Below are 25,864 nucleotides of genomic sequence, written 5' to 3'. Positions count from 1 at the left end.
GGTGACTCTGTGCCCCTATCCCCCTCAGGAGGACACTATCTCCATGGGTCAACAGCTGTAACCTAGCCACCACATGCCATTTCCCGCAGTGAGAGCTCAATGCCTTGCAGCCAAAGGAGCTCCTGCAGCAGCTAGGAAAGGTCACTGCTGGGGTCCCTGTAGGTGACCTATCTCCATCGGCCTCCCTGAGGCACCCACACGTCAAGTGGTGTCCTGGCTCCAGGTGTCTCTTCTATAAATGAAGCTCTCACCTCACTTGTCAGTTTCCTCACTGTCCACGGTTTTGTTCCAAGGGTCTGATACAGCCCCAGCTGCCCTTGGAATCTCCTGAGGCCCCGTCCAGAGGCTCCAGCTCAGCAAGAGGTGGGTGGAAGGGTCCCAGTGAATGTGAACCCAGTGAGGGTGCACTGGTCCTGGAGAGGCAGTGGTGGGCCGGGGTCTCTGGAGTGGGGCCGCCCTGAGGCAAGGCTGTCCTCACTTGTCAAAGGACAAGAACTAGGTGAGAACGGTTGGAGGGCATTAAAATACCGGCGAGTCGCCACAGTCCTGGGTAAGCGTCAATGCCCACAGCACCCTGGGTATCCTCACTCTTCATCAACCTCCTTCCAGGGACCTTCAGGGGGATGCCACAGGAGTTTAGGGCAGAACCAGAGCCTAAGACCCTTCATTCAGGCTGCCACATGTAGCAGAACCAGCCAGAGAAAGCTTCACCCTTGCCCCACTGCCCCATATCATCTCTGAGGGCCTGTGGGTGCCCCCCAGCCACTACCACCTCCTCACCCCGAGGCTCCCAGGGGGGAACTCAGCTTTGGGCTCAGGTGTGACTGAGCTTTCTCAGAGTCTCCCTCAGCCCCTCCCTCACACGCTGAGGTGAGCACTTCGTTTATGGAGGGCATACCCGGAGCCAAGAACAGTGACCTGAGTTGCTTACGTCCAGGGCATGGAGGCAGGGTGGGCCCAGCAGCTGGGCCCGGCTTGTCCTCCATGGCTACACCCCTGCAAAATCTGCCCACTGCCCAGGCTTCACCCCTGAACCACTTCAGAACACAGTCGCCCTGCCTACTGTCACATCTCCTATTAGGGCAGGGGGAGCTCCTGTAGGTCACCTGGCCCAAGCCCCTCGATGTGGGGAGAAACCGAGGCCCGAAAGGGATGAAGCTGCCACAAGATCCAGCTCCTGCGTCTTTTGGTCCCACGCTAGGACTACTATGTAAACCAAGTCCTCCCCTCCCAAAGGCATCCGAGCTCCCACTGCCTCCCCGCCCCGCCCAGGGTCCCAAGCCAGAGGTGCGACTATCAGGGAACAGGCCCGCGTCATGCTGTCCCTCTGCACACAGGCCACAGAGGTCACAGGTGTGCAATTCCCGGGCCACTTGGGGCTCCGCTGGCAGTATGGCAAGAAAGGCGCACTTCCTCCCCAGACCCTCCAGCTTGCTCCAGCACCGCCCTTTGCATCATGGATACGCACCACACCAAACTCACCCCCTCAACTGCATACCCAACGAGGGGAAGGGCCTCCCCAGAGGCCACCCACAGGTCAGGGTGGAGCTGGAGCTCCTTCTGCCTCCCAGCCCTGAGCAGCCAGCTTGCCCTGGGACACAGGTCCCCAGGAGACCACTCATGGGAAAAAGGCCCAAGACAGAGTGGTCACTACCACCTTGGAGCCTTCTGACCAGGAGTGGAGAAATGGCACAAGACCGACGGTGACATGAGAACTTCAGTTACAGCCCAAAACACTAAAGGCAGACTTCTGGGAGGACCCCAGAATCCAGCAAGATGGACGGAAAGTCCTTTACAGACCACCAAGTCCATCATTTTATAGATGGCAACATTGAGGCCCAGAGAGGCCTGGTAACTTGGGAGTAAGGCTCCAGCAAAGAGAAGCCAGGGGCTCCTAGCCCCAGCCTGTGAGCTGCTGCAGGTCACAGAGGTCATCCAAACCTGGCCCAGTGGCCTAAAGAGTGGCAGGGGGAAGGGAAAGGAGAAGCCCCCAGCTCTGGGGCCACATCCATCACGCCCAACCCTCATCCCAGTCAGGGCAGCAGCGGTATCTCCCTGCAAGAAAATAATCGCTCATCTCCTCCAAGAGCCACCTCCACCGGCCCATGCTGCCCGCTGCTCCTGGGTCCACAAGGGCCAGGCTGGGCCATGCTCGCTCCCACGGGAAGTCCATGGCGGCCCCTGCAGTTTGTCCAGGAGAGGCTGAGCTACCAGGACACCCTGGAGTCCCAGCGGCTGGGCAAGCGATGCAGCCTCATGTCTTCCTTCTGGATGTGCTCGTAACAAGACTGGTGGGAGAGAGGCGAGGCTGAGGTCAGCTGGTCTGCCCGGTCCCAGCCACGTGCACAAGATCCAGGGCCCAATATTGGGGTGCGCTCACCTCCCGGGCCTGGACCACCTCCAACTCAGCCCTCAGCCACCCTGCAAGGAAATGGGGCCCTCCCTCTCCTACTGTGCTCTGGGATACAGCCTGGAACACACTCCAGGCCCTGGGGATCTGAGGGCTGGGATGCACTGTGGCCATCCCCCACCCCCACCCGGCCCCTTTTAACAAGGGCAGGATCAGGGGCTGTGAAGACGCTGCGATGGAGACACACATAAGTTGTGAATTTCAGCTCATCCCTGTGATGGTGTTTGGGGCGAGGAAGGGGCTGGCCCACTCCCTCTGTCCCTCACCTCCAGGGCTGTGAGCAGAAAGTCATACAGGCCTCCTATGTGGATAGGTTCCATCAGGTCACGGATCAAGTGGATCTCGGCTCCCAGGTGCTGGATTCTGGAGAACCACCGCCCCACAGTGAGAGGGAGAAGAGGGCGTCAGGGACAGGCACTGAGCAGCTGAGGAAGGAGCCCTGGCCTGGGTGGCTAGACACCTGGGGTGTGGCCCCTACTCTGCTTCTGGCACTCATGGGTGGGTTCCTGGGACCCTGCCCTCTCTGGGCCTCAGCTTCCCCATCTGTACCAAGAAAAGCTGTGTCCACAAACCCTGATGTTCAAAGACCAGAGCACGTCTTGGTTGGGGGTGGGATGGGGCGGGGCAGGGTGGGAAGGGATCCTCCTGCAGCCTACCCCCCAGCTCTGTCTGGCTGGGCTCACCGGGCACGCGATACCACATAGATGAGCAGCGGCAGCAGGTCGTCCATGGGCAGCTTGTGCTCCTGGCCCAGCACCCGTGACACGGTGGCCTCAATTTCCCCATACGTCCTCTCCAGCACCTCCAGCTTCTCCCGGGGGTCTACCGTGGTGCTGCAGCAGGGGCACTGGCTCCAGATCAAGGCCCCTGGGTTCAGTCCCAACCAGGGGCCCCAACACCCCTGCCTCCACCCCCACCCTCTGGAGGGCACAGACTCACATGATCCTCTGCAGACACTCGGTAGCTGACAGGAAGCACTTGTCCCTGACCAGGGAGCATCTCTGCAGGGAGGGACAGCAGGCTGAATGAGGCTGCAGCTCCTCCGTGCTGTCACCTCCTTCCCAGGGCCAGAGCTGGCCTTGAGGCCCTTGCCTCCCACCCCTTTTCTATCACTGGCTTCAGCACAGCCCTACCCACAGGGTTGGGTGACACAGGGCAAGTCACAGCTCCACCATGAGCCTCAGTTTACTCAACTGTAAAGTGGGGTAAATGGTCTCCAGGAGGTTGGGAGGATCAAGGCGGATAGGAAGACAATCATGACAGCCAACGGCCACTGGGTGCCACCTACTTCTGAGTGCCTAAGTCAACGTCTCTCAAACCCAAGGGCTTGTTGAAACACTGATTCTGGGTCCACTCCGTGAGTTTCTGACTCAGTAGGTCTGGGGAGGGTCCAAGTATCTGCTTTTCTAATAGGTTCCCAGATGCTGCTGCTGCTGCTGGTCCAGGATGCACACGATGAGAACCACAGCCTGTTGTGCACCAGCCCACCTCCTCCTCACAGTAACCCCGTGTAGTAGTACTAATACTACAGCACGGAGTACTTTCTCAGACGAGGAAACTGAGGCACAGAGGTCAAGTACCTTGCCCACGCTCACACAGCCAGGAAAAGGGGGGAAGCTTGCTCACCGGGCCGGCGGCTGCACCCTCGCTCACGGGAGACAGAACGACGCAGGAGGCCTGGTGTTGCCCCCGTCCCCACAGCTGCCCACCAGGCCCCTCTGCAGTCTCTGAGCAGCAGTCAAGCGCCTGAGGGCTGCTTGGAAGCCTGAGCAAATTCTGGGGGCCCAGCTCAGGCTCAGGCCTCCCTCTCCCTGGGGCAGGTAACGGGCCCACCCTTGCACCTGATTGGTCGTCAGCTTGAGGTCCTTGAGGGGCCACAGGTGCCTGAAATCAAACAAGTGAGATGGAAGGCTTTGCCAGGAGCAGGGGCAGGCCCTGAGGTCAGAGGGCAAAGTCCCTGTGCATCTTGCCCCCAGCACAGCTGAGAGCAACTAATGGGTCCACAGTGGCATCCTGGAGTGCATGTGTGGAGCCCAAGGCAACAGGAGGCTGGGAGGGATTCCTGGAGGAGGGAGCCCTTCATCTGGTCCCAAAACGTGAGCAGGACTTGGCTAGGGTGAGGGGCAGGGGGTGGGGGAAGCAGTGCTGCAGGCCAAGGGACCCTCATGAGCAGAGTCCTGGTGGTCAGGCCAGAGTGAGAGTTGGGGAGACTGTCTGGGGGCTTGGCAGCCAGTGCAGGCTGGCAAGCAGGGAGGGGCACAGACGCCAGGCAGTGCAATGCAAGGCGGCGACTTGGGAGCTAGTGGAGCAGGGAGGCCAGCATGGAGGAAGTGGCACAAAGGCAGCAGGGGTGGCTGGGGAGGAGGGACCCTTGGGAAGCTGCTGGCGACCAGGTGTCTGGGCTGGTGACTGTCAGATGCAGGAAACATTCACCATGATGGAAAGAGAAACCATGTTTTTGGGGGTGGGTGGGAAGCACCCTCGCTACGTGACGGAGGAGACCGGGTGTGGGAGGAGAGGGAGCATCCATGCCCTCCATCGGGCGGGGGGTCACTCTCAGTATCAGGGATCAGAAGGGGCACTAAGGAGAAAGGTTATTTTGGAGACCAAGGAGAGAGGGGAGGCCTAGCCCTGCTCCCGGACCAGGCCCCTTTCTGCCCTTGAGGATCTCCGCTCCCCTGCTCTCAGTCAAGAGCTAGGAGCGGGAGACCCTGCCCCAGCGGTCAATATTGAGGTAGGCCTGGCCAATATGCCACAGCCAGCATTCAGGGGGAGGCTCAAGACCCAAGCCAAGCTAGTGAGGAACTTCAGGGGCCCTACTGGAGCTGTCAAGAGGGAGACACCAGCTCCCTGAGAGGACAGTAGGAAGATTGAGCTGGGAGAATATAAACCTTAAGTGCTGGCGCCGTGTTACCATAAGCGGGAGCCAGAGACAGACCAACAGAGAAAGAGAGTTGCTTCCCTTTGCCATGCAGTTAAGCACGGAGATCCAGCCACACCTGAATCTAGCCACACGCGCATAACCCTAGAATTTCATGGGTACGTGAGCCAATTAACGCTCCCCCTTTTTTGCTGAAGACAATTTGAATTGCACTGGTAGCCTCTGCTCCACAAGAGCCCTGGCACACACGGCACGGGGGGATGGCTTACTTCTGCACGTCCAGGAACTCGAGCAGCTTGGTGTCGGGGAAGAGGCTCAGGTGGGCAATGCCCTGGCTGTAGAGACTGTCCTCTCTCTCATGAAGAAGCAGGTAGAGAGTGAAGAGCTCTGAGTAGAAGCTGGGCAGCACGAGGGGCAGCACCAGTCCATGCACCTGCAGGTCCCTGAGTGACGGTGACCAGGTTGGGGTCAGCAGGGTGAGGGCCTAGCGGTGGGGATCACTATTCATGATCCCCATTTAATTCAAAGTAAAGCCAGGGCCCTGGATAGACAAACACTCAGCAGCCATTCCAGGCTAGTCCAGTTCTGCCTCCTGGTTTTCTGCGTTTCCTAGGACTCCAGGGGGAAGTTTTCCCTCCTGTCACATACACTTTCCCAGGCCTCCTGCAATGCAGTGACAGAAAGGCCTCTCTGATCAGGATCTCTGGGCCTGGAATCTGAAGGCAAGTTGTAAGATTTGGTCTCAGGGGACCAGGAGAGACAGATTTAATGACCACATAACTCCTGCTCTGTGTGACCTTAGGCTCAGCCCCTACCAGGCCTCAGTTTCCCTATCTATGCACAGGGAGAAGGAGGGTGCCTGGGGAAGTTGCTCACCCTCTGCACACTCAAGAGATGAGGTTAAGATAACACATGTAGAATAAAGATGCACTTGGTGCATTGTACAGGGGCCCCTGCCGGGGTTGCTCAAGGAACAGAGGTCGTAGGTCATTCTGACCCCCAAACAGTCAATGAATGATGCTCGGTCAGTGGCATGAACCCTCAACACTTCCCCAGGTGTAACCCCTTCCCCCGAGCACAGGCGTGAGGCCTCCCTGGACCCAAGCCTGGCTGCCCCAGGGGAGAGGACCCTGCAGACCCCATGGGAGCGCTCACCTCGTCTCTGCGTCTTCGTCTTCCTCTGGAGCCTGGCCTTTGCGCTGTAAGGCAACCTGCAGCAGACCCCTGCAACCCAAAGAGAAAGGGACGGCATGGCTGCCACCTCCCAGAGCACCGGAGCCACCAACTGCCAGGGCAGCTGGGCTTTGTCCCCTAGAACCATGGAGCATGAGGCCTGCAGAGCCGAGCCTCCCAAACCTCAGCAGTCAGGAGGCTGGGAGTACAGGACATCAGCCCAAGAGTCTCGGAGCCCCGTGACAGAAGGAACTGACGTGTCTAGGACCCCCATCTGTAATGTCTGATGGGGTCGCAGCTCAGCCAGGACTGGAGATGAGGTCTGAGGCCAGGGTGAGGCTCAGTTTAGAGTTCCCCTGGGGTGAGGGGCCGGCCCAGGGCCTGGTGGGAGCTTGGACTCTGGCCATGGCTGGGCCCTGCTCTTTCATCTACCTTCTAACCCCACTCCTCCCCAGCTGCACACTGACCAGCCCATCCTATGTTTCCTCCTCAATCCAGACCTGAGGGAGAGGCGCCATTCCTGCCCAGGGCGCCAAGCAGAGCTGACACCTGGAAAGGGCACAGTCCACCCGCCTGGGCTCACAGGGCAGTGGTGGGCCCCACGTGCCACCGAGCTCACTTGTAGGCGGCCCAGAGTTCCTGGGCGTGCTGCTTCACCTCCTCCTGGGCCAGCCCCTGCAGGTGCTTGTTGGCCCCGATGCCTGCGTACGTGGCCTGGAAGGTCAGCATCAGTGTCCGGAGCACTTTTCCCAGGGGGTGTAGCCAGTTGCTCAGAGCCTGGGCAGGTGTAAAGGCAACAAAGAGATGCTCAGGCCGGGGACTGGAGCACAGCCTGCCCAGACACGACCCCCAAGTCTGCTCCCATTTCAGAGATGGGAACACTGAGGCCTCTGAGGAGAAAGGGGCCACGGGCCTGTCCCCTCCGGTCAGCAGCAGGGGGCAGTGAGAAGGTCACCTCCCGGCAGGCCACCCTCCCCAAGGCCTCTCACCTTCCTGAGGCACTGCTGCAGGGCCTTGGGCTCCCGGTGCTGCAGCAGCTCCTCCAGCATGTCTTCCATTCTGCATGCACTGTCCTCAGAGTGGCTCCTGGGGCACCGTGCACACGTCTCTCACCCACACCTGGGCCCACGCCCACCCTCTTCAGGAAGCCTTCCTTCCTGTGCCCTCTGAGCCCCCTGACCTCAGCACAGGCCCTCTGGATGCCCTCGTGGGTGCACACGCACACACATGCTAGGCCTCACCTCTCACAGCACAGGTACTCCTGGGACTTGCGCAGCTCCTTCGAGCTCTGCACGTGGAAGCCCAGCAGGGCCTCTTGCAGCTCCGCAGGGCAGCCAGCGCGCACGAAGTCCCGGAAGGGGCCGTAGACACCCTGCCAGCGGCTCTCCACGGGGAAGGCGCCCAGACCCAGCTGCCTGCAACAGAGGTAGTGGGGATGAGGGGTAGATGGAGCTATGGTGGGTAGGACCCTGTCGGCGCCTGGCCCCAACTCAGGGCCCAGGAAGGGTGGACGGATTTGGGGGACAGGGGGGCTGACCTCCAAGGCTCCTGGAGGACAAAGGAGAGGTGGAGAGAAGGACAGAGAGAATCTACTCCACGGTGGAGAAGAGAGACAGGGGCACACAGAGCCTGCGAAAGGAGACAAAGATCTGGAAATCTGGAGAGCTGGAGGCCAAGTCCAGAGAGTGGGGTCTTGGCCTAAGAGAGCCCAGGGCCCGAAGTCCAGGATTCCCCTGCCATGAGACCCCACCCTCCCTCCCACCACAACGGGCTCCTTCCTGAGCTTGATCCTGTCTTGGCCAACAGGCCTGAGGGGTTCGGGGCATGTGTGTCTAGTGGACACTGTCTAACGGGTCACTGCCCTCCCGTGTCATGCTCACAGACTTTCCTATACCTGCACCCCACCGGGCTGGGTCATATCCCGACGGTTTGCTGTCCACTCCCAGCTCCTGCTGTCAGGAAGCAGCATGCAGGGACAACAGATCAAGGAGTCAACTGTACCCCCTCCCTACATCTGAAATGCTGCCTGGGACCATTAGAACCACCATCCACACCTCAACAGACATGGCGAGAGTCACCACTTGAACTAGAGTTTTCCAAGTAAAAACTCTGTCCCCGTGGAGAAGAAGCCTCTCCCATTCTCAAATATCCCATGATAGTGACACTGAGGCACTTAGCAAGTTTCCTTCTTCATGTTGGCTGCCAGGGAACCCAGAGCCAGGTTAAGTTCAAGTATAACCACTGTGAGGCCTTATCAGTACTTCCCTTTCTTTTAAGCTCAACTCACACTTTTATTTTTTATTTTGCTCTTGTTTGTTTTGTTTTATAAACTGTCTTGTATCATTCCTAGAAAAAAAGCAGGGTTTAAGCAAAACCTACACATGATATTTTGTGGCATGTGGAGTTATTGCCACATAGTCCTTGATTCCAAGAGTCTCTCACTGAGGGTTGTGTGACCTGGGCTCTCTTATCCCTCCAAAGAGCCAGGAGCAGTTCAGAAGGCCCCTCTGATGAGGCCTGAGTCCTTGGGGTAGAAACACACACAGACACCCACCACAGGCCCTGGAACGCGTGGGCCAGATGGGCAGGCTCTTACCTCTTGCGGGTGCAGCTTGGGTCTGGGGGGAGGGCAGCTGTATCCAGAACGCCCTGGGTGTGCAGTCCTCCGCCTGCCTCGCTGCCAAAAGAGCCCTCCAGGGTGAAGCCATTGGGGAAGGTGACCTTGCCCTGGAAGCCGGGAATGGAGGCAGGGATGTCCGTCCACCCATCTGTCTGTCCAGCTGCCCTTCCAACCAATTGTGACAGGCCTCATGTTGTCCATCCTGTGTCACAGAGGCTAGAGACTGGTGGGTGGCCTTCTCACCATCACCCAATCTGCCCCATCTTGAGGGGCTCATAATCCTCCATCCCTGCAGGAGCCCCTGACCAAGAGCTGGCCCGCTGCCCAGGGGCTCATCTCTGAGGGTGAAGACAGGGAGAGAGAGAAGATACTCACAGGTCAGAGTGGGGGAAGCACTGCTGCAGGGTCGGGGGAGGTAAGTCCAGAAGTAGGCAGAGGCCTGGGCAAGGCATGGGGTGCCCCTGGCCCCGGGGAGGGGAAGGCACGGGGTGCCCCTGGCCCCGGGGAGGGGAAGGCGTGGGGTGCCCCTGGCCCTGGGGAGGGGAAGGCGTGGGGTGCTCCTGGCCCTGGGGAGCTGCATGGGGCTGTCCCATTCATAGCACTCCCAGTCTCCACCCATGAGCTGCCACAGTGTCCTACAGTCATTATGAAACCAAAACAGCCCCCACACTTCCAAAAGCCTCAGCAGGGACACAACTGCCTCCAGCTGTCAGCTCACACAGGAACATACTGAAGGACAGTGACTCCAGGGGCACCTGCCCAAGGCACTGATGCTGGTGGTGGAGGGGGTGGATTCCCAACTAGGGGGCCAGTGGGAGGACAGATCCCAGAGACCACGAGCACCTTCTACATGCAAGGCAAGCCTGCTGCCCCCTCCTGACTCCCGCCAGGATCCAATCACACCTCCGCAGCACGGAAGGTCACTGCGCCCGCCCCTGGATGTGGTGGAGATGGGAGACGCACTCCTCGCCCCTCGCCACCCACTGCCCACACGCTCAGCCCTGGGTCCAAGAGCAGAGATTACAGACTCCAGCCAAGGCCTCGGCAGGGAGTAGAGTGGGGTCCCAGGGGCCCTCACCTTCCCCACAAGGGTCAGGTCTCTGGTGAAGGTGCCCTCGTACAAGGAGTCGTCTTCAGTGAGGAGGACCCCTGGGCCCTAGGGAAGGAAGCCAGGGAGAGTAGGAGCAGTGGGTTAGGAAGGACAGGGAGACTGGGGGAGGGAAGGGGACGGGAGGAATGGGGGAGGTGGGCATTCACCCCTGGGGCAGAAGAGTCCTGAGCCCTGTCACACCTCCCAGAACTCTGCCCAGGTGAAATGCCAGCCCTCGGCCCTCTGTGCCCTGAGTACCAGCCCATTGGCCTCATCCTGGGTCACCCTGAGCACCACCCTGGGACCTGGCTCCTCCTCTCCAGTGGCCTCTCTCAGGAAACCCCTGGGGGACCCTGCCTTCACTCCTATGTCTCAGGAAGTGCTGGGCTTCTCCTGAACCATCTCTACCTCCCTGTCACTGACCCCAGGACAGTGGAGCTGATCAGGCTCCCTTGCTGCACTGGCTGCCAGGAAGCTCAGAGCCAAATGAGATCCAATTTGTGTTCTACGTATTTCTGAGTCTATTTTATGTGCCTATTCTTGCCTTCTCTTCCTCCTTCAATTCTTCACAGAACAAAGTGGAGCATAAACAAACAAACAAGCCATAATAACAGTAACAGCCATGAGACCAGAGCCCCACTCTGTGCCAAAATACCTGGCAGGGTGGAGGTGAGGCAGAAGGTGAGTGTTGGTGTGCCTGGGCTCAGGAGCAGGTTCTCTGACCTCTCTGAGCCTCACATTTGTCACTCATACACTAGGGACCATGACATGACCTGCAGGGTGACTGGAAGGATGCCAGAGATCATGCTGGGAGGCTCAGCCCACAGACCTCAGTTAAGGGTCTATAAATGTTGGCTGCAGAGGCTGTTGGCATCATCATTACCATGTACTTCATTCTTGCATTCAGCTGAGTGTTTAAGATAAGTAGCTAAGCTGAGTTGCAGATGGAGAAACTGAGGCTGGGAGGGGCAGGGACTTGGCCAAGGCCAGAGTAGGTAGCTGGCAGAACTGGACGCCAGCCCAGGTTCTGGCTCCCTCCAGCACCTAGAAACCCAGCTTCCTGCCCCATCCACCCCTGACCAGCCTCAGCGCAGCTTCGGGGCCCCCGGAGCAGGGAGGTTCCAGAATTCAGCCCAGGTGCAGGAAGAGAGGAGCTCAGGACAAACACAGGTCACCCCACTCACCACCATCTTGTCTGCCTGGAAGGTCCCCTGGTAGCAGATGCCTGCCTGGGTGACCATGACCCCCAGGCCATGGCGCTGGTCAGCCTGCCACATGCCAATATAGCGCTCACCCCTGAGGGAGGAGGGGGTGTGGCCAGAGTTGGATCAGAATCCGTCCCATGCACCTTCTGTGTGCTCTGCTGGCATGGGAGGGTGGGCACACAAGGAGCAATGACATCGCCTGAATCCACTCAACTCAAATCCGGGGCAGGCAAGGTCAGGACCACAAAGAGGAGCAGCTGGTGGAGGAGGGATGCAGCCTGCCTGGGGGAGGGCACCCTGGCAGGCTTCCTGGAGGAGGTGGTAAGAAGGACAAATGGAGTTGGGGGTGCCATTCAAGCAGGTGCAAAGCCATGGAGGCAGGAGTGTAAGACACATGTGGGGATGTCCAGTGGTCTAGAAGGCTGGAGGGGTGCATGGGCAGCACAGCAGGGTAAGGTCAGAGAAGGAGTCAAGGCCTCGAATACCAGGCAGAGGACCCTGGGCTTAGTCTCACAGCCCAGAAAGCCTAGAAGGGCTGTGATCCTTAGACGGGACAGATCTGGGGTAGAAGCTCCTCTCCGACAGAGCAAGGAGGCCGGAGTGGGGAGGCTCCTGCACTCAAGGGCTCCCTCCTCCTGAGCCTTGGCAACAACTGAGGGAGTGGAGAGGAAGTGAGGGACTTCAGACTCAGGGGACAAACAGAATGGACCCACGGACTACATGGAGCCCACGCCCTGAGGAAATTTGCTTCGTGAGGGTCCTCTCTGTCCCCTAGTCCTAGGGGGGCTGCAGAGTGCTCACCTGTCACTGTCCTCCTCGACGCCATAGCCACTCCTCTGGCCCCTCTCCCAGTGGCCCGTGTACTTGCAGGGCTGAGGGGCCTGTGGGGTGCTCTCCAGGACCCCAAATCCATGCCGCAGACCTGCCTGGAAGTAGCCCTTGTACACCTTGTCAGTGCCGTACCTGGAGAGGGGCACCGATGGCTGGTCCCATCAGCCCAGAGGACACACCCGTCCCATGAGCCCACCCGGCCGTCTGGCCCAAGGTCACTTACTCACAGATGCCGTAGCCGTTCATGCTGCCTTCCCACCAGTGGCACTTGTAACAGTCAAACTTGTCCTCAGAGGCCCGGGGCACCAGGCAGATGCCAAAGCTGTCAGTGTGGGTGGAAAGGGAGGAAAGTCAACATCGGGGCCACCGTCTGGCCCGAGACACCCCGTCCCACCTGCTCCATACCACCCAGGAGTGTTCCTGCCTCCAAGGGGCCTTCTCAGATGATGGCGAGAATCTCACAGGTGTTCAGCGCCCCCTCTTCTTCCCAAGGGCCCCTATCAGCACCCCTCACACCCCCATCCTGACCCCAGGCACCCTGGGAGCACCTTCTGATCCTGGACCACTCCCTCCATGACCCGCCCCACCCTCGGAGCCTCGGTTCCCCTTTTGAACAATGAGGGGAGCTGGACCAGATGGCCTCTAAGTTCCCGCTTGAGCTTTGGGAATTTAGGATGGAGCCAGGCTGGTGACAGTGGCGGGGTGAAAGCCATCCCCCTGCCCACATGCCCTCCCACATCAGCCCCAGCCTCACCCATGCTCCAGGCCCTGGCAGAAATTCCCTACATGGTTCCGTCCGTCTGGCCACTTCAGGGTCCCCCTGGAACACAGTCAAAGTCCACAGGCATCAGGCCCACCAGACCGACCCTTCGACACACACAGGACCCCCAGCCAGCCTCCACTGCAGACTCTCTGAGGCCTAGGTTCCCCTTGGACTGGACTCTCTGCCTCCACTCAGCCCTCTTCTCTGAGCTCTGTGACCCCATAGGGGCTCTCAGCCCTTCTCTACTCCTGGCACAACTGCCCCAGCAGCCTCATGGGGGCACACTCACCATACCCTGTAGCAAGAGCTCTGGAAACGTCCAGGTTCCCTTTTTTCCCTTAACCAACAGAAAGCTCAGAGCTAAACTTCAAGCTCAAGCCAGATACCAGTCAGTGGGGTTTCTAGCATCCTCCTCCCTCTTCTGATGTGACATTACTTTTCCTATGTTTTTGTTCATAAGCTTCCTCCAGCCCTTTCCGGAAGCAGGCAGGGTATCAGAAACTAACAGACATGCTTGCAAGGGTAACTCTGGAGTCCCTTCTTTTTCCTGGGTCTTGGTTTTCCCAGATGTAGCACAGGGAGGGGCCCTATGTTCTTCAAAAGCCTACCTGCCCGTGGGGTCAGACCTGCGACCGAGGCGAGGCTCACCCTATAACCTGCCTGGAGGCCTTAGGCAAGAGCCGCCCCTATGACATAGGTGAGATGACATGCCCACAGCCTTCTCCTGAGGACTGATGAAGACAGGATGTCCACAGACCATCTCCACCCCACCAGATGGTGCTACGCAGATATGACAATGACTCCTCCACCTTCCTAAGAACAGAACAGCAACTGCGGGTCCCGCAGGCCGGCCACCTGACGTCTGCCCCATGCTCTCCAGCGTCACCATCATCATGACTTTATTTTGCAGACACCTACTATAGGCCAGGTCCTGTCTAAGAGGACTTACGAGAGACTCTGGAGAACAAACAGAACTGACTGAACCGACCACAGGGAGTAACAGCCTTTGGTTCTTGCCCCAAGGCAGACTTCCAGGAGGAGCCCTGCCTTGCTCGCCCCAGAGCCCCGGTCACTCACTTGCCATGGGGCCTGCCCCGGCACCACTCGCCCTCATAGGTGGCCTCGCAGAGCCGGCCCTCCGCGCGGAAGGTGTAAGCTGCGCTGCGGCAGGCAGGAGCTTCGGAGGCCTCCAGGCCAGCCCCCAGCACCGGGAAGTCCTTCTTCCCACGCAGGGCCTGGCACACAGCTTGGGTAACCTTCCTCTGCCAGACCACCTGGTGGGGACAGGGGAAACACAGGACAGGTCACTACTGCTGGAGGCAGCCCCTCTAGGAGGCACCTTCGGGGGTGGCTCTAGGTAGCCCCTTCCACTCCCCGCCCCCACCACGCTCTTGGGGGACCTCCCCAAGTCCCCCTCCTTCGGGGACCTCCGACTGCTCCACACTGCTCCTTAGGGCCCTCTACCCAGACCTAAGATCCTTGTCTGCAGTTTCAGGGCCCGACCAGAGAGCCAGACACAACCACTGGGCAGGGAGCAACACGGCCCCAATCCTGGCTTCACAAAGAAAAATACCCTGTTCTCTGATGCCTGACCTCAGACTGACTCGTGACCCTCTGACCATGACCCCAGAGGCCTGACACTCCCATGGAGCCTCCACGGTTGTATACTTGTGCCCTCCCCATCATCTGTCGCCCTCCCTAACTCCCGTGACCCCACTCCCCCAACTCACAGTTCATCTGCACTCACCTGGCCCTGAGGGTCCTTGGAGCTAAAAGAGAACTCTTCCTCAGGCGTGAGGAGGTGAGACGTGCACCTGGACAGATGGAGGCCATGAGTAGGCCCCAGCTCTGGCCAGGAGAGTGCTGAGGGAGGGCCTGGGGTGCAGACAGGTTTCATGGGGGTGGAAGGAGGGAAAGCCAGGGGTGTCCCTGGAGGGGCCTGCTCACCCGTCCTGCCCAGGATCCACCCACACGAGCTTCAGATCAAAGGTGTGGAAATTGGAGCCCTGGAAAAAGATGGGGCACAGGCGTCCTCTAGAGCCCAGACCAGACGCTCTCCTACTCCTCCGACCCAGCCGAGCCCCCAAGCACCAGGCCGCTGGCATGCCCCACGGTGTCCCTCGGCTGCCCAGTCCAACATGCCAGCACTGTGTCCCTCATCACCCTGCCTGTTCCCCATCTCCAGGGAGCTCCTCCATCTCCCTTCCCACCCGAGGACCTGGCCAGGAACCCCGGAACAGCCTCCTCTGCCCCCCACCATCCTGCTTCATCATGGCCACCAGAATGATCTTCTGGAAAAACAGCTCAGACCCTGTCAGTCCCTCCTGGAAACCTCTCTAAGGCTCCTATGCCTGAGGGATAGAGACCTCACTGTGAGCCTAATACCTGAGACCACACAGCCCACTCCCAGCACATGTGCCTTAGCCCCACCCTCTCCATACCATGGCACCACAGCCACTCCACACTCGCACCTTCTCAAGCTCGCCCCAAACTCTCCTGGACCTGAACCTCTGCTCATGCTGCTCCTCCTACCTGAAATGCCATCCCTGCTGTGAGAGCCAGACTGAGCGCCCCTTCCTCTGAAAGATTTTGTGTAGTGACCTCCTGCCTGGTGCCATAGGAGGAGGAGGAGGCACCAGGCCCAGGCCTGAAGGGGAAGAGTGCGCCAGACACAGGCCAGGGACAAGAGTCGGTCCGGCAGAGATAACAGGATGTACAAAGGTCCAGAGGTGGGAAAGGGCTCAGAGAATTTAAGTTATAGTATGGTCAGTGTACGTGGAGCAGAGAGAGTGAAGTCGGGAGTGGAGGGGAACTCAAACTGAATCAGAACAAACCCAAAAATGAGGCTTCAGGAGACCAGGGTTTGGGTGGGACAAGTAGCTTCCCTCCTGGGCCTCAGCTTCCCTGACTGCAGGGGAGTTCCAGACTGACATTGGAAGGAGACAAAGAAGACAGTGCTGTGGCTGTCACAAAGACAATATGAGCTAGGGGCACTAAGCACACTCAAGTTTGCTGGCCATGTGACAATCCCAAACCCAGGCCTGGCTCCCTCCTGACTCCTATAATGCTGAGGGCTCAGGCCCACGTCTATGTGGTTCTCTTCTCTAGCAGCCTTGCATGCGCCCTGAGTGGTTCATCCAGCCCTCCTTAGCCAACAAGGGCCATCTGGGGTTCCTCTGGGGCTCCTCTCCTATTTGAAGAAGAGAACTAAGAGTTGTCTGGCATCCGGTAAAGGAGCAACTGGCTCACAATTATCCCATTTTCCAGATGAGGAAACCGAGGTGGAGACATTTAGCAAGGAGCCAGCTGGGAAGCATCAAGGCTGGGATGCACCTCGAGTGACCTTTCCCCACAGCCCACATGCCTTCAGAGACAGCTCCTGCATGCTGCCCACCCCCAGACCCCAGTACTCTGCCTTTCTGCCCCCATCTGCTCCCCATGAGCCCAAGTTCTCCCTCCCAGCTGTTTGTCTCTTTCCCACTCCTTTTTCAACCAGACCCCAGACCCCCCCTCTGGCCCCAAGACCTGTGGTCAGTCCCACCCCAACCTGTAGCAGAACGAGGGCATCATCAAAAAGCAGCACGCGCTCTGCCCGCAGCAGGGTGACTGTCACAGGTACATCCTGGCTGTCTTGCAAGAGTCGGCGAGCAGGGGTGCAGAGCACATCCTGGTGGGTGGGGAGGTGCAAGGCTCAGGCACTGCTGTCCTGGATGCTGCCGGCCACCCTACCACCTGCTCCTGCCCTGGACACCTCCCCCCTCACTCCAAGCATCTCCTGGAAGCTCCCAGGTCAGTGATGGACACTGGGGCTCTGAGGTCTGCAGGGTCCTCTTGGCCACTTCCAGCAGGGCAGCACAACTTCTCATGAAGCTTCACTTTGTCCTCCCCGGCCCCACCTCGCACAATGGCCCCAGACAAGCCCCATCAAACCCCATCTCACCCAGGATTCTGCCATCCCAGCCTCTCTTTGGCAATTCTTGTCCCCTTTACCTGCTCTCCTAATTCTCTACTAATCCTCTGGGTCCCAAGCCTGTCACACCCTCTCGGGGCACAGAGGACTTTCCCCATGCAAAGGGAGTCCATGCCACACTGGGCAGTGCCATGGGGATCCAATCGTCTGACATCCCAGAAGACAGGGTCAGTTCTGCTGACAGCACTTCCCCAGAGCCAGCTCCTGACCTGGCCGAGGAGGTGCTCAACAAATAGGTGAAGATGCTAGACAGAGGGATCTCACAGCCACCTGGTTCAACCACCACCCCTACTTCCAGATGGGGAAACTGGCATAGAGAGTACAGCAAGCAGCTAGAGCCACCCAGCATGTCCCCACCTGATGGGAACCCCTTCCCTGACCCCTTCCCTGACCGCCCCTTAGGCCTTGAACTCACCCTCGGCCGGCTGCTCAAGGTGTGCCAGAGGGCCTGGGTGGCCACAGCCTGGTCCAGCGCCTGCCTCATGAAGGACTGTAGGTTCCCAAAGAGGGTGGCTGTGTGCACCACCAGCTCCCGGCTGGGGTGATGCTGCAAGCAGGGAGACAGAGCAGCCAGGCAGGGGCTTAGCGGAACCTTCCCACCCAGTGATGGCTGCCCCCCACCCTGGCCTGGCCCAACCTGCTCAGGAGGCCTGGGTCTATGCCACAGTTTGCCCTTTCCTCCCTGCCAGCTCCTCCTCCGGGGAGGGACCAGTATGAACGTGCTTGCAGGGGAGTCAGGACCATTCAATGACTCCCCTAGCTGGGCCCGGGCCCTGTGTCCTCACTCCCAGGACTTGATTCTACATCTGCTCTCTGGGTCTCTGCTGGCTCCACCAGTGCAAAGCCATGTACCTCAAATCCCCCAGAACAGGATCAGGTCCCCAAGGTATGGCCGGGTCCTTCTCAAACCACGGTCCTGAGAAAGGCGGGTCCCCTGAGCCAAGGCCCTGTTTCTCCCCTCATTCAGCTCCCTCACAGGTGACAGGCCCAGCAAGCAGCACCTTCCACCCCTGCTACCTACCTCCCCGATGGTTTCGCTGAGGCTCAGCAGGAGGAGCACGTACTGCTGCACATGATGGGTGAGCGGCTGGCGGAGGGCCTGGACCAGTGCTGTACCCACCGAGCCCTCGGAGCTCATGCCCCACAGCAGCTGCCGCAGCACCTTCCGCTGGGCCCGCCAGTACTCGCTGAGTGGAGGAAGGGCCACAAGCCACCTTCACTCTCCCCTCCTCCATTCCTGCACCCACCACCATCGCCTCCCTGCTCTGGCTAAGCCCCCCAGATCCCAGGACCAGTCCCAGACCCCCAACTTCTCTCCTATCAGATCAACACAGTGCCTGAGTCACGCTATTGGAGATTTAGTGGCAATATCTCCGAGTTGAAAGGGATCATTGACTACAACCATCCACCCTGAGGAGGAGGGTCCCTCCTTCCTTGCCCGCCCGCAGGGTCAGCCCTGGCTAGTGGCCTCACCAGGCTTCCCTCCCTCTCTTCTGACATGGATCAGTGTGAAACTGTTCGAGCTCAGGAGGAGTCACGGGCTGTGACAGTCGCTGCTCTGGGGACTGGGCTTCCTCAACCCTTCCCTCCGAGACACCCCCACCCACTCAGAGGCCCAGTGCGGCACCCTGGGCTCACCTCCTCCTCTTTGCTGCCTTCTGAAAGGCCTGCACCACCACGCAGTTCGTATAGGACTCGATGTACCTGCAGGCAGCACAGGCGACACCCTACAGGCCCAGCTCCCAGCTCCAGATCCAAGGCCCTGCCCTTCGGGGGCCCCCAGATCTCACTCGCTGAGGGACTGTGGCCTCGAGCGCCCAGACAGTGGCCTGGCTCTGGGCACTGGTGACCTCAAGTCCCAACTGACCCAACTAGACAATTCAAACTCACAAAGTCTTTCTTCCCTGGGAGGTCGTAGGCTCAGGTCTAGAAAGTCCGAGCCTGCGCCAGGCTAAATGCCCAAGCCCACTGAGGCCGACCCCAGGGGAGCCCCACCCCAGGCTGAACCAAACCTTTGCCTAAGTGCTGACCCAGCTGAGCCCTAGTGCCAGGTGCTTTCTGACGCCCAGGCTGAGCCCCAGTCCCCCTCGACTGCCTTACTCCACGTGAACCTGCAGGACATGGTCAGCACGACGCAGCAGCAGCAGGGATTCCAGGCTGACGGAGTCTGGGTGGCACAGCCTCTCCCGCAGCGAGTGCAGGCTTTCCTCCATCACCTCCCAGAGCTGCTGGGAGCTCCCGTGCAGCTGCTGCAAGAGCCGCAGGCACTCTCTGCCCTGGGGATCCGAGGGCTCTGGGGCTGGGGGTGGAACACAACCACACTGTGAGGGGTGATGGAGCCACTCCACCTTCCAGGGAGCACACAGAGGCCCTGAGTAGTCACCTGAGGGCCAGCAGCACCCCAGCCCTGGAGCTGGAGCCAGGGTCCTGCATCCCTGGGGTCCTCGGGACAGGATTGGAAGCCCATGTGTCCCCTTGAGCTCAGCAGGGAACGAGAAGGCTGGAGTGGTCAGGAGCCCCATCGAGGAGTAAATAAGGGCACGTGTCCACCTCCTCACTCAACAGGGACAGCACTGATGACCGAGGGGCACCAAGTACACTAACTCCCTGAGTCTCTAGGCTTCCTCGGGTCCAGCATATGGAGTCTGTAGGGATCCTGTAATCCCTGCCACTCATGGATGCATGGACAGAGCTCCTGAGAGGAAGGCACCTGCCCAAGGTCACTTCATAAGTGAGACTCAAGCTGGAAGTAACACTTAGACATCCTGCAGTCCGATCTTGCACCAGGTGAGAACAAGATGAGAATCCAGGCCTGTGTGCTGGGAGAAGTAGAATTTTTGTCTACACACTGCCAGATCTGGGCTAGAACAGGGTTCACGGCCTGGCCTCTCAGGATACCTCTAAGAAGGGAGCAGCCAGCACCTGGGGGCTAGGACTCCAGGCCCATCAGAAGATGCCCATACCAAGTGTTACCACTCCCATTTTCAGCTGAGAAAGCTGCAGCTCAGAAGGTCCAACTAGGTAGGACTCCAGCCCCTGGGATGGTCCCTGTGTCCCCTGCCCCGCCACAGGAGAGCTGAGACTCACCAGCTGTGACCAGGGGCTGGAGGACAAGGCTGTTGATGCGGGCAAGGGTAGCCAAGAAGACCTCCTCCAGCCGCAGCAGGGCTGCCTCCTCAGGGCTGCACATGGTCCGGGTGCTGGATTCAGAGCCTGGGAGCGGGTCACAGTTTACAGTGAGACAGCACCGGGCAGCAGGGTCAGTGCCCATCTTCTCAGGCCATTTGGCCCACGACCACACCACATCGGAATGGAGCAACGAGCCTGAGTGGCCTCAAAGGGGAGTTCCTGGCCTGGCCACTTACCCCTGCCCCACTCTCCACCTGGGCCCAGCTTAAGGGAGCCTGAAGAAGTGGGAGAGAGGGCTCAGAACTGCCCAGGGAAGCATCCCTTTTCACCTAAAAAGGCAGATGCTCTCAAGGCCAGTTCTGGCCTCCTCATCTCCCTGATCAAACATCCACCATGGCTCCCAAGGGCTCACAGTAATACCTAGCAGTGCTCTGACCCAGCACCCTCTCCAGTGAGTCTCTGGACACAAGGATATACTGTCAGAGGAGTCCAGTCTTTTAATCAAGGTCATGGCTCAGGACTCCTTGAGGCTAAGAGGGGACCCAACAGGGCTGTGTAAGCAAGGAGAGGTCTGTGGGAACAGTGGGGGTTTCCTGCTAGAGCCACGAAGGGTGGGCAAGAAATAAAGAGGCAGAGAGGAGGATGAGGGATGCAGGTGGTGCAGGTGGGGGAACCATGAGAGCAAAGGCTTGTGGGCATGAGGGTCCAGGCTCCATGGGCGGCCCACCAAGAGCACCCTAAGGGGCTGATGGAGGAGCCCTGGAGGACCTCAGAGCAAGGAAGTGGTGGTACCCAAAGTCAGACTTGGGGAGAGGGACTTGGTGACAGTTGCAGAAGAGATGGTGCTGAGCAGGGAGAGGATGAGGTCAGCATGGGCGGAAGCCAGACCCTCATAACCCTGCTGGATGGGTCTTTGTCAAGACCTGGGGGCCATAGGGGCAGGTGAGCTTGAGCCCTTGGACTTACTGCCCTGGAGTGAAGGACCCTCCAAGCAGCAGGGATCACCAGGGAATGCATCCTCCTGATGGGAGGGAGGGGCAGCAAGGGGCCTGGGCTCAAACCTACCTCCACAGCCAGGCTGCAGCCTCCAATCGGACATAGCCCTCTCCCACCAAACTTTGGTGCCCTCACCTGGCAAAGGAGGTCATCTGCCCAGATGACCTGACCAGATATCTCATGTGGAGAGCTAGAGAGTCTTTTAGTCCAAGACCCTCAGACTCTGCCTCTCCCTGGCTCTGACACTCTGAGGCTCTGGAGTTAGCTGACCTGGGTGGGGTGAGAGACACAAATTGAGGCAGCCAATGATGGGCAGATGACACAGGCAGACCCAAAAGGGCAAACGAGAAGGGGTCTCAGCCCTCCCCACCCAGTGCCAAGGACACCAAAGAGCATCCCAGGGTCCTGGCAGAGCCTACAACTCCCAGGGAATTGGCTGTGAGGCAGGTGCCTCAGACCTCTGGCCCAGGGCCCAGGCCCAGGCATTCCGGCCCCACCTTTCCTGCTACTGCTTCAGGAGGGCGAGGCCTTGGGAGGGCGAGGCAGGAAGGGGAAGCGGCTGGACGCCCAGCTGCAGCCTTCTCTCTCTGCTGGCCCCTGCAGCAGCCCCAGCCCCTCTGGGGAAGGGAGCAGGTTGTTCCAGGTCAGCTCAAGCAGACCAGGAAAGCCCAGCCAAGGGGTCAGGGGTGCAGCAAGTGTGGTCTGGACCCACCTGATCCTCACCTGTATCTCCAGAAACTGATGTAATGGAAAGGTCCTTTGAGGGATGACCTTTGACCTTTCCACCCTCAGCTGGCAGTCAGTCACGGTCTGAGCTGAGAGGTGAGGACACTGGCTAAAGGCAGAGGGGAGAGGGTACAGCCAGGATGGGAGGTGTAGACTAGGAACCAGATCAGGGTGAGCCAGGAACCTGCAGCAAATAATTCGCTGCTGGGAGGCCTTGAGCACCAGGAGCCTCCACACTCACCTGAGGGCCAGGTAGCAATCCCCCCGTCCCCCCTGCCAGTGCCACACTCAGGGCAAGGAGCTCTCAGTCCTTCTCCACCTCAGGCTTCCTACCCCTTGCCCCCATGGGGCTGGCAGAGGCTCCCTTATGCTGGACCCCTGGCCCACACTTCAGCTGCTCCCAGAGGACCCCCTCCCAACCCCTCCCTGGCTGTTCAGCCCTGGTCATGCCCCAGCTTCTCCACAGCCCTGCTCCTCTCTGGGCCTCAGTCATCTCCTCTACCAAATAGGGGTCCGACTAGATCAGAGCTTGTCAAACTATTTTAGTCCTCCCTAAAAAGGATAAACTGATGCAGCAGAGCTGCTCTGGGTTTGGGGACCTGGTCCTCAGCCTCCCTTACCTCTCCAAGCAGCCTGGGGCCCCTTGGGACGAGTCTGACAGACCCCCAGTGACCCAAGTTTGCAGACACTATTCTGGGGCCCTTCCAGGTATGTGGCCCCAAAGAGATCTCTGACTCTAGGAAACCAAGTCACACTGCCCGGAGGAAGGACCAGAAGTTAAGCATGGCTCCTGAGGTGGCACAGGGGCGGGAGGAGGCTGCAGTTGAAGCTGACAGTCCGGTCTTGCAGCCCCGAGAGGCTCTGCTCCCAGGCTAAGGAATTTGGGGCTTCATCCTGGAGGCACTGAGGAGAGTGTGCAGGCAGGGATGAGGCAAGGCATGAGTGTGCATGAGTGTGTGTGTTTGCAGGGAAGGAGGGGGAGGTACTGAACCTTAAATGAGAGGGACCCAGCAGGAGTACTTCCCTCTCAAATCCTAGTCCCACCACCAACCCACCCCTCTCTGATCAATGGCATGGCCTCCTTACCCTCTCCTTCCATCCAGTTTTTAAGGTTCCTTAGTAATAAGCTGCACAGGACATACACATGGGGAAACTGAGGCCCAGGAAGGTATGGGAGGGCCCAGAGATACCCTACATAGAACACGTATAGGGCTCAGACCCAGGCCTCTGGCTCCCAGTCCCACCAGGCTCACCTGAGCTAGGTACTTCTGAAAGGCTGGGCAACTCACCTGAGGGCACACACCTGGAAGGGCCCAGCCTCCTACCTCCCCAGGCAGGCTTGATGCTCACCATGGGGCGGGGTGAGGACAGAACTGGCTAGTCTTGGCGTGCCTAGGTGAGTCAGCTGCCTGTCCCCATGGTGATCTAACCAGCAGCCAGACCTGCTCTCTCCCTTGCATTCTTGGCCTCTGTCCATGCTGTGTCCCTTTTGGGCAGGGTCACTGAGGCCTCCCCTGCCCTCTCCAAGGCCTGGTCCCTCAGGCCCCTCAGCCACACCCTGTTATGGCACCCACTCTGGTATTTCCTGGTCTGGACAGGCAAGAAAGTTCTGCTTGCTGTGGAGGCTCTTTCCCGGGCTGTTCTGGAGCCCCCTGGATCAACCAGGAAGCCCAGTGGTAGACAGAGGAGAGAGGGGCTGCCCAAGGGAAGGGGCGCTGAACCGTCACAGCTGACCCTTCAGAGTCTGCACCTGGGGCTTTCCCCAGCATCTTTCTCTGCCCCTCTGTGACTCCAAGCCTCTTGTCCTAGACCCACACCCACTCCCAATCTCTCTCTGGTTGCATATTTCACAGCTTATCTTCCTTTCCCTGCCCAAGCACACAAAGTCACTTTGGGAAACTGCAGTTTCCCTAGCATCGGATCCCGTCCCAGCCACCCGGCTCATGCCTTTTCACTGCAAATACCACCAGCCGGCGTCAGCTCCTCCTAGCAGCCTCAGGCTGGATGAGGCCCCACGGCCCTCGAACCTCTTGCCCAGGCTAAGACCCTGGACACTGCGCTCGTGCGGTGCACGGCCGCGGGGAGGAGAGGGATGTCCCTGCGCTGCCCCTAAATCCGAGCCGCGTAACCACGGGACAGGCAGGAACAAGCTGAACCCCGCTGGGACGGAAGGGGTCTTTGGACAAACTCGGACGGCCCAGGGGTGAGCGCCACTGGGGACCGAGATATCGTGGAGGGACAGCGACGCAGCGGCCCGAGGGGGCGCGAAGGCGAAAGTCCCACCTGGCACCAGGAGAGCACGGAGCAAACGAGCCCGCCCACAGACGCGCGACCTCCACCCCGCCCTTACCTGTGCACTCCCGGCGCCCAGCGCACGGAGCGCCACTGCCACTACCGCTGCTCCCTCGCCGCCGCCCCCACGCCGCCCAGCCCGTCTCGGGCCGGCCCCCATCCCGCCCCCGTCCGCTCCACCACTTCCCCCCACGTCTGCCCCTCCGCCGGTCCCCGCCGCCCCGCCCCCGTCTGCTCCTCCACCCGCCCCTATTCCGCCGCCCCGCCCCCGTCCGCTCCTCCACCTTCCCCCACGTCCGCCCCTCCACCCTAGTCCCCGCCGCCCCGCCCCCGTCAGCTCCTCCACGCCCCCCCCGGTTCCGCCCCCACACCCCCCTCCTCTCGTCCACCTCCCCCGCCCCGCCCCGCCGGTCTCGGGGCCCGCCGCCCGCCCCACCCCGCTGCGCTCCGCCCTTCCGCCCCGCCCCGCGCCGCGCCGCGCCGCGTTGCTGGGGGCTCGTGGGGTTAGGGGCCCGCCTGGAGGAAGCAGGACGTGGTGTCCTTGCGCTCTCGCTCCCGAGGTTTCGCCTGAGCTCTCCCTCTGGCGTTCTCCAGGGTCCAAAGGCTCCTGGGACCCAGCGCGGGTGGCAGAGGTAGAGGGAGGGGAATTGGGAAGCTTGACTCCTCCGCCCCCCACCAACGCACACACACTCAACGCTCAGGCTCGCCCCTCTGCCCGGGCGAGGGCTCCCCGGAGAGCCAGGCGGTGTCCGGGAAGCGGCCTGTGTTTCCGCGGCCCGGCAGGGCCTTCCTAGTCCCCCTGGCTCACCCTTCTGACGCTCTGCGGGTCTAGGGTGCTGCCCCATGACCTCCTCGACGCGCACCGAGTCACAGACGCCCGCACAAGCGGCGCGCTGGGTGGGTTCGTGAAACTTGTAGCCGAGAGTGGGGTAAACCGAGGCTGTGCCGCGGTCCCTTGGGCCAGGCGTCAACGACCAGTTGCCACTCCTGTCTGTGTGATCTTGGGGAAGGCTGGGGGCCACTCTTCCCTCAGCCACTTCCCACTCACTGGGTGACTTCACGAGCATTACCAAATCCAGTTTTATCATCTACGAAATGGGGCAAGACCTGCCCAGCCGCTCTCCCTGCTTGTCCTTGGCTTGGGGCCAGGTAATTTGTCCTGGTGGTGCCCAAAGGACAGCCTCCCCTGGGTCCACCTGCCCTTGGCCCCCTGCAACACAGCCAAGGGCCCTTGCCCAATCCCACATGCACACACCCACCTGCACCACTCCCACAACGGCTGCACACATACACAATTCCACAGTCATTGGAATGTAGTGGTGTGTACACTCATTTGTGCCACATGGACCCATCTACTATTGAACCCACTGGCAGGGCCTCCACGTTGCACAACTTGAGTGGCAGCCCTGTACATGGGCACATGTATGCAGACCATGTGCCTGTCCACATGGACACAGACTTACACATTGCTCCATGGAACACACACTGACTCACACCCAGACACACACAGAGATAAGTGCAGAGTGTACATGTCCTCCCATGTAAGAGAGTGCCCTGGAACACAAACACGTGTTTATGCACACACAGGTCTCACCCAGGCCTGGCCCAGCCCCAGAGCTATTCTGGGCCAGGCACCAGGCCAGCAAGGTCAGAGACTGCCAGCTCCCAGCAGGCCCCAGCCGCTGTGTCACAGGCCTAAGCCACCTAGCCCCCACCCCCAGCCCAGGCTAAGTCCAAGATGCCCTGGATCCCAGCCTGGCTCCGTGACTGGGGGGGGA

The 25,864-nt window shown here is 59.9% G+C and overlaps 1 protein-coding gene across 16 annotated transcripts; it reads right to left on the bottom strand.

Annotated features, from left to right (window-relative positions):
* Positions 1-1,699: 1,699 nt before the first annotated feature.
* Positions 1,700-25,102, bottom strand: ALS2CL (ALS2 C-terminal like). Of its 16 annotated transcripts, none has more exons than XM_014852401.3 (28): positions 24,145-24,261; positions 21,792-21,978; positions 21,204-21,338; positions 20,031-20,156; positions 19,044-19,242; positions 18,582-18,647; positions 17,965-18,130; positions 17,359-17,490; positions 16,521-16,640; positions 14,921-14,979; positions 14,721-14,787; positions 14,051-14,247; positions 12,965-13,030; positions 12,434-12,532; positions 12,181-12,342; positions 11,359-11,470; positions 10,163-10,240; positions 9,061-9,191; positions 7,706-7,879; positions 7,454-7,550; positions 7,084-7,241; positions 6,447-6,515; positions 5,561-5,734; positions 4,252-4,294; positions 3,350-3,411; positions 3,094-3,243; positions 2,677-2,773; positions 1,700-2,288 (listed from the first exon to the last, which is right to left on the bottom strand). In XM_014852401.3, the coding sequence occupies exons 4-28, from the start codon at positions 20,131-20,133 to the stop codon at positions 2,208-2,210; spliced, it is 2,862 nt and encodes a 953-aa protein (XP_014707887.1). In that variant the 5' UTR covers positions 20,134-20,156; positions 21,204-21,338; positions 21,792-21,978; positions 24,145-24,261; the 3' UTR covers positions 1,700-2,207. The 16 variants fall into 16 exon arrangements, 9 of the variants coding, with proteins under 9 accessions (XP_014707887.1, XP_070348521.1, XP_070348522.1 ...); XM_070492420.1 differs by having other exon boundaries at positions 21,792-21,903; positions 24,145-24,260; XM_070492421.1 differs by lacking the exon at positions 21,204-21,338 and having other exon boundaries at positions 21,781-21,903; positions 24,145-24,260.
* Between the last annotated feature and the right edge of the window lie 762 nt (positions 25,103-25,864).

This window comes from Equus asinus, chromosome 21, assembly GCF_041296235.1.
Source record: "Equus asinus isolate D_3611 breed Donkey chromosome 21, EquAss-T2T_v2, whole genome shotgun sequence".
In the NCBI taxonomy this organism is placed as follows: Eukaryota; Metazoa; Chordata; class Mammalia; order Perissodactyla; family Equidae; genus Equus; species Equus asinus.
Note: the sequence above shows the minus strand (reverse complement) of the source record. Positions and strands in the feature narration are given on the sequence as shown.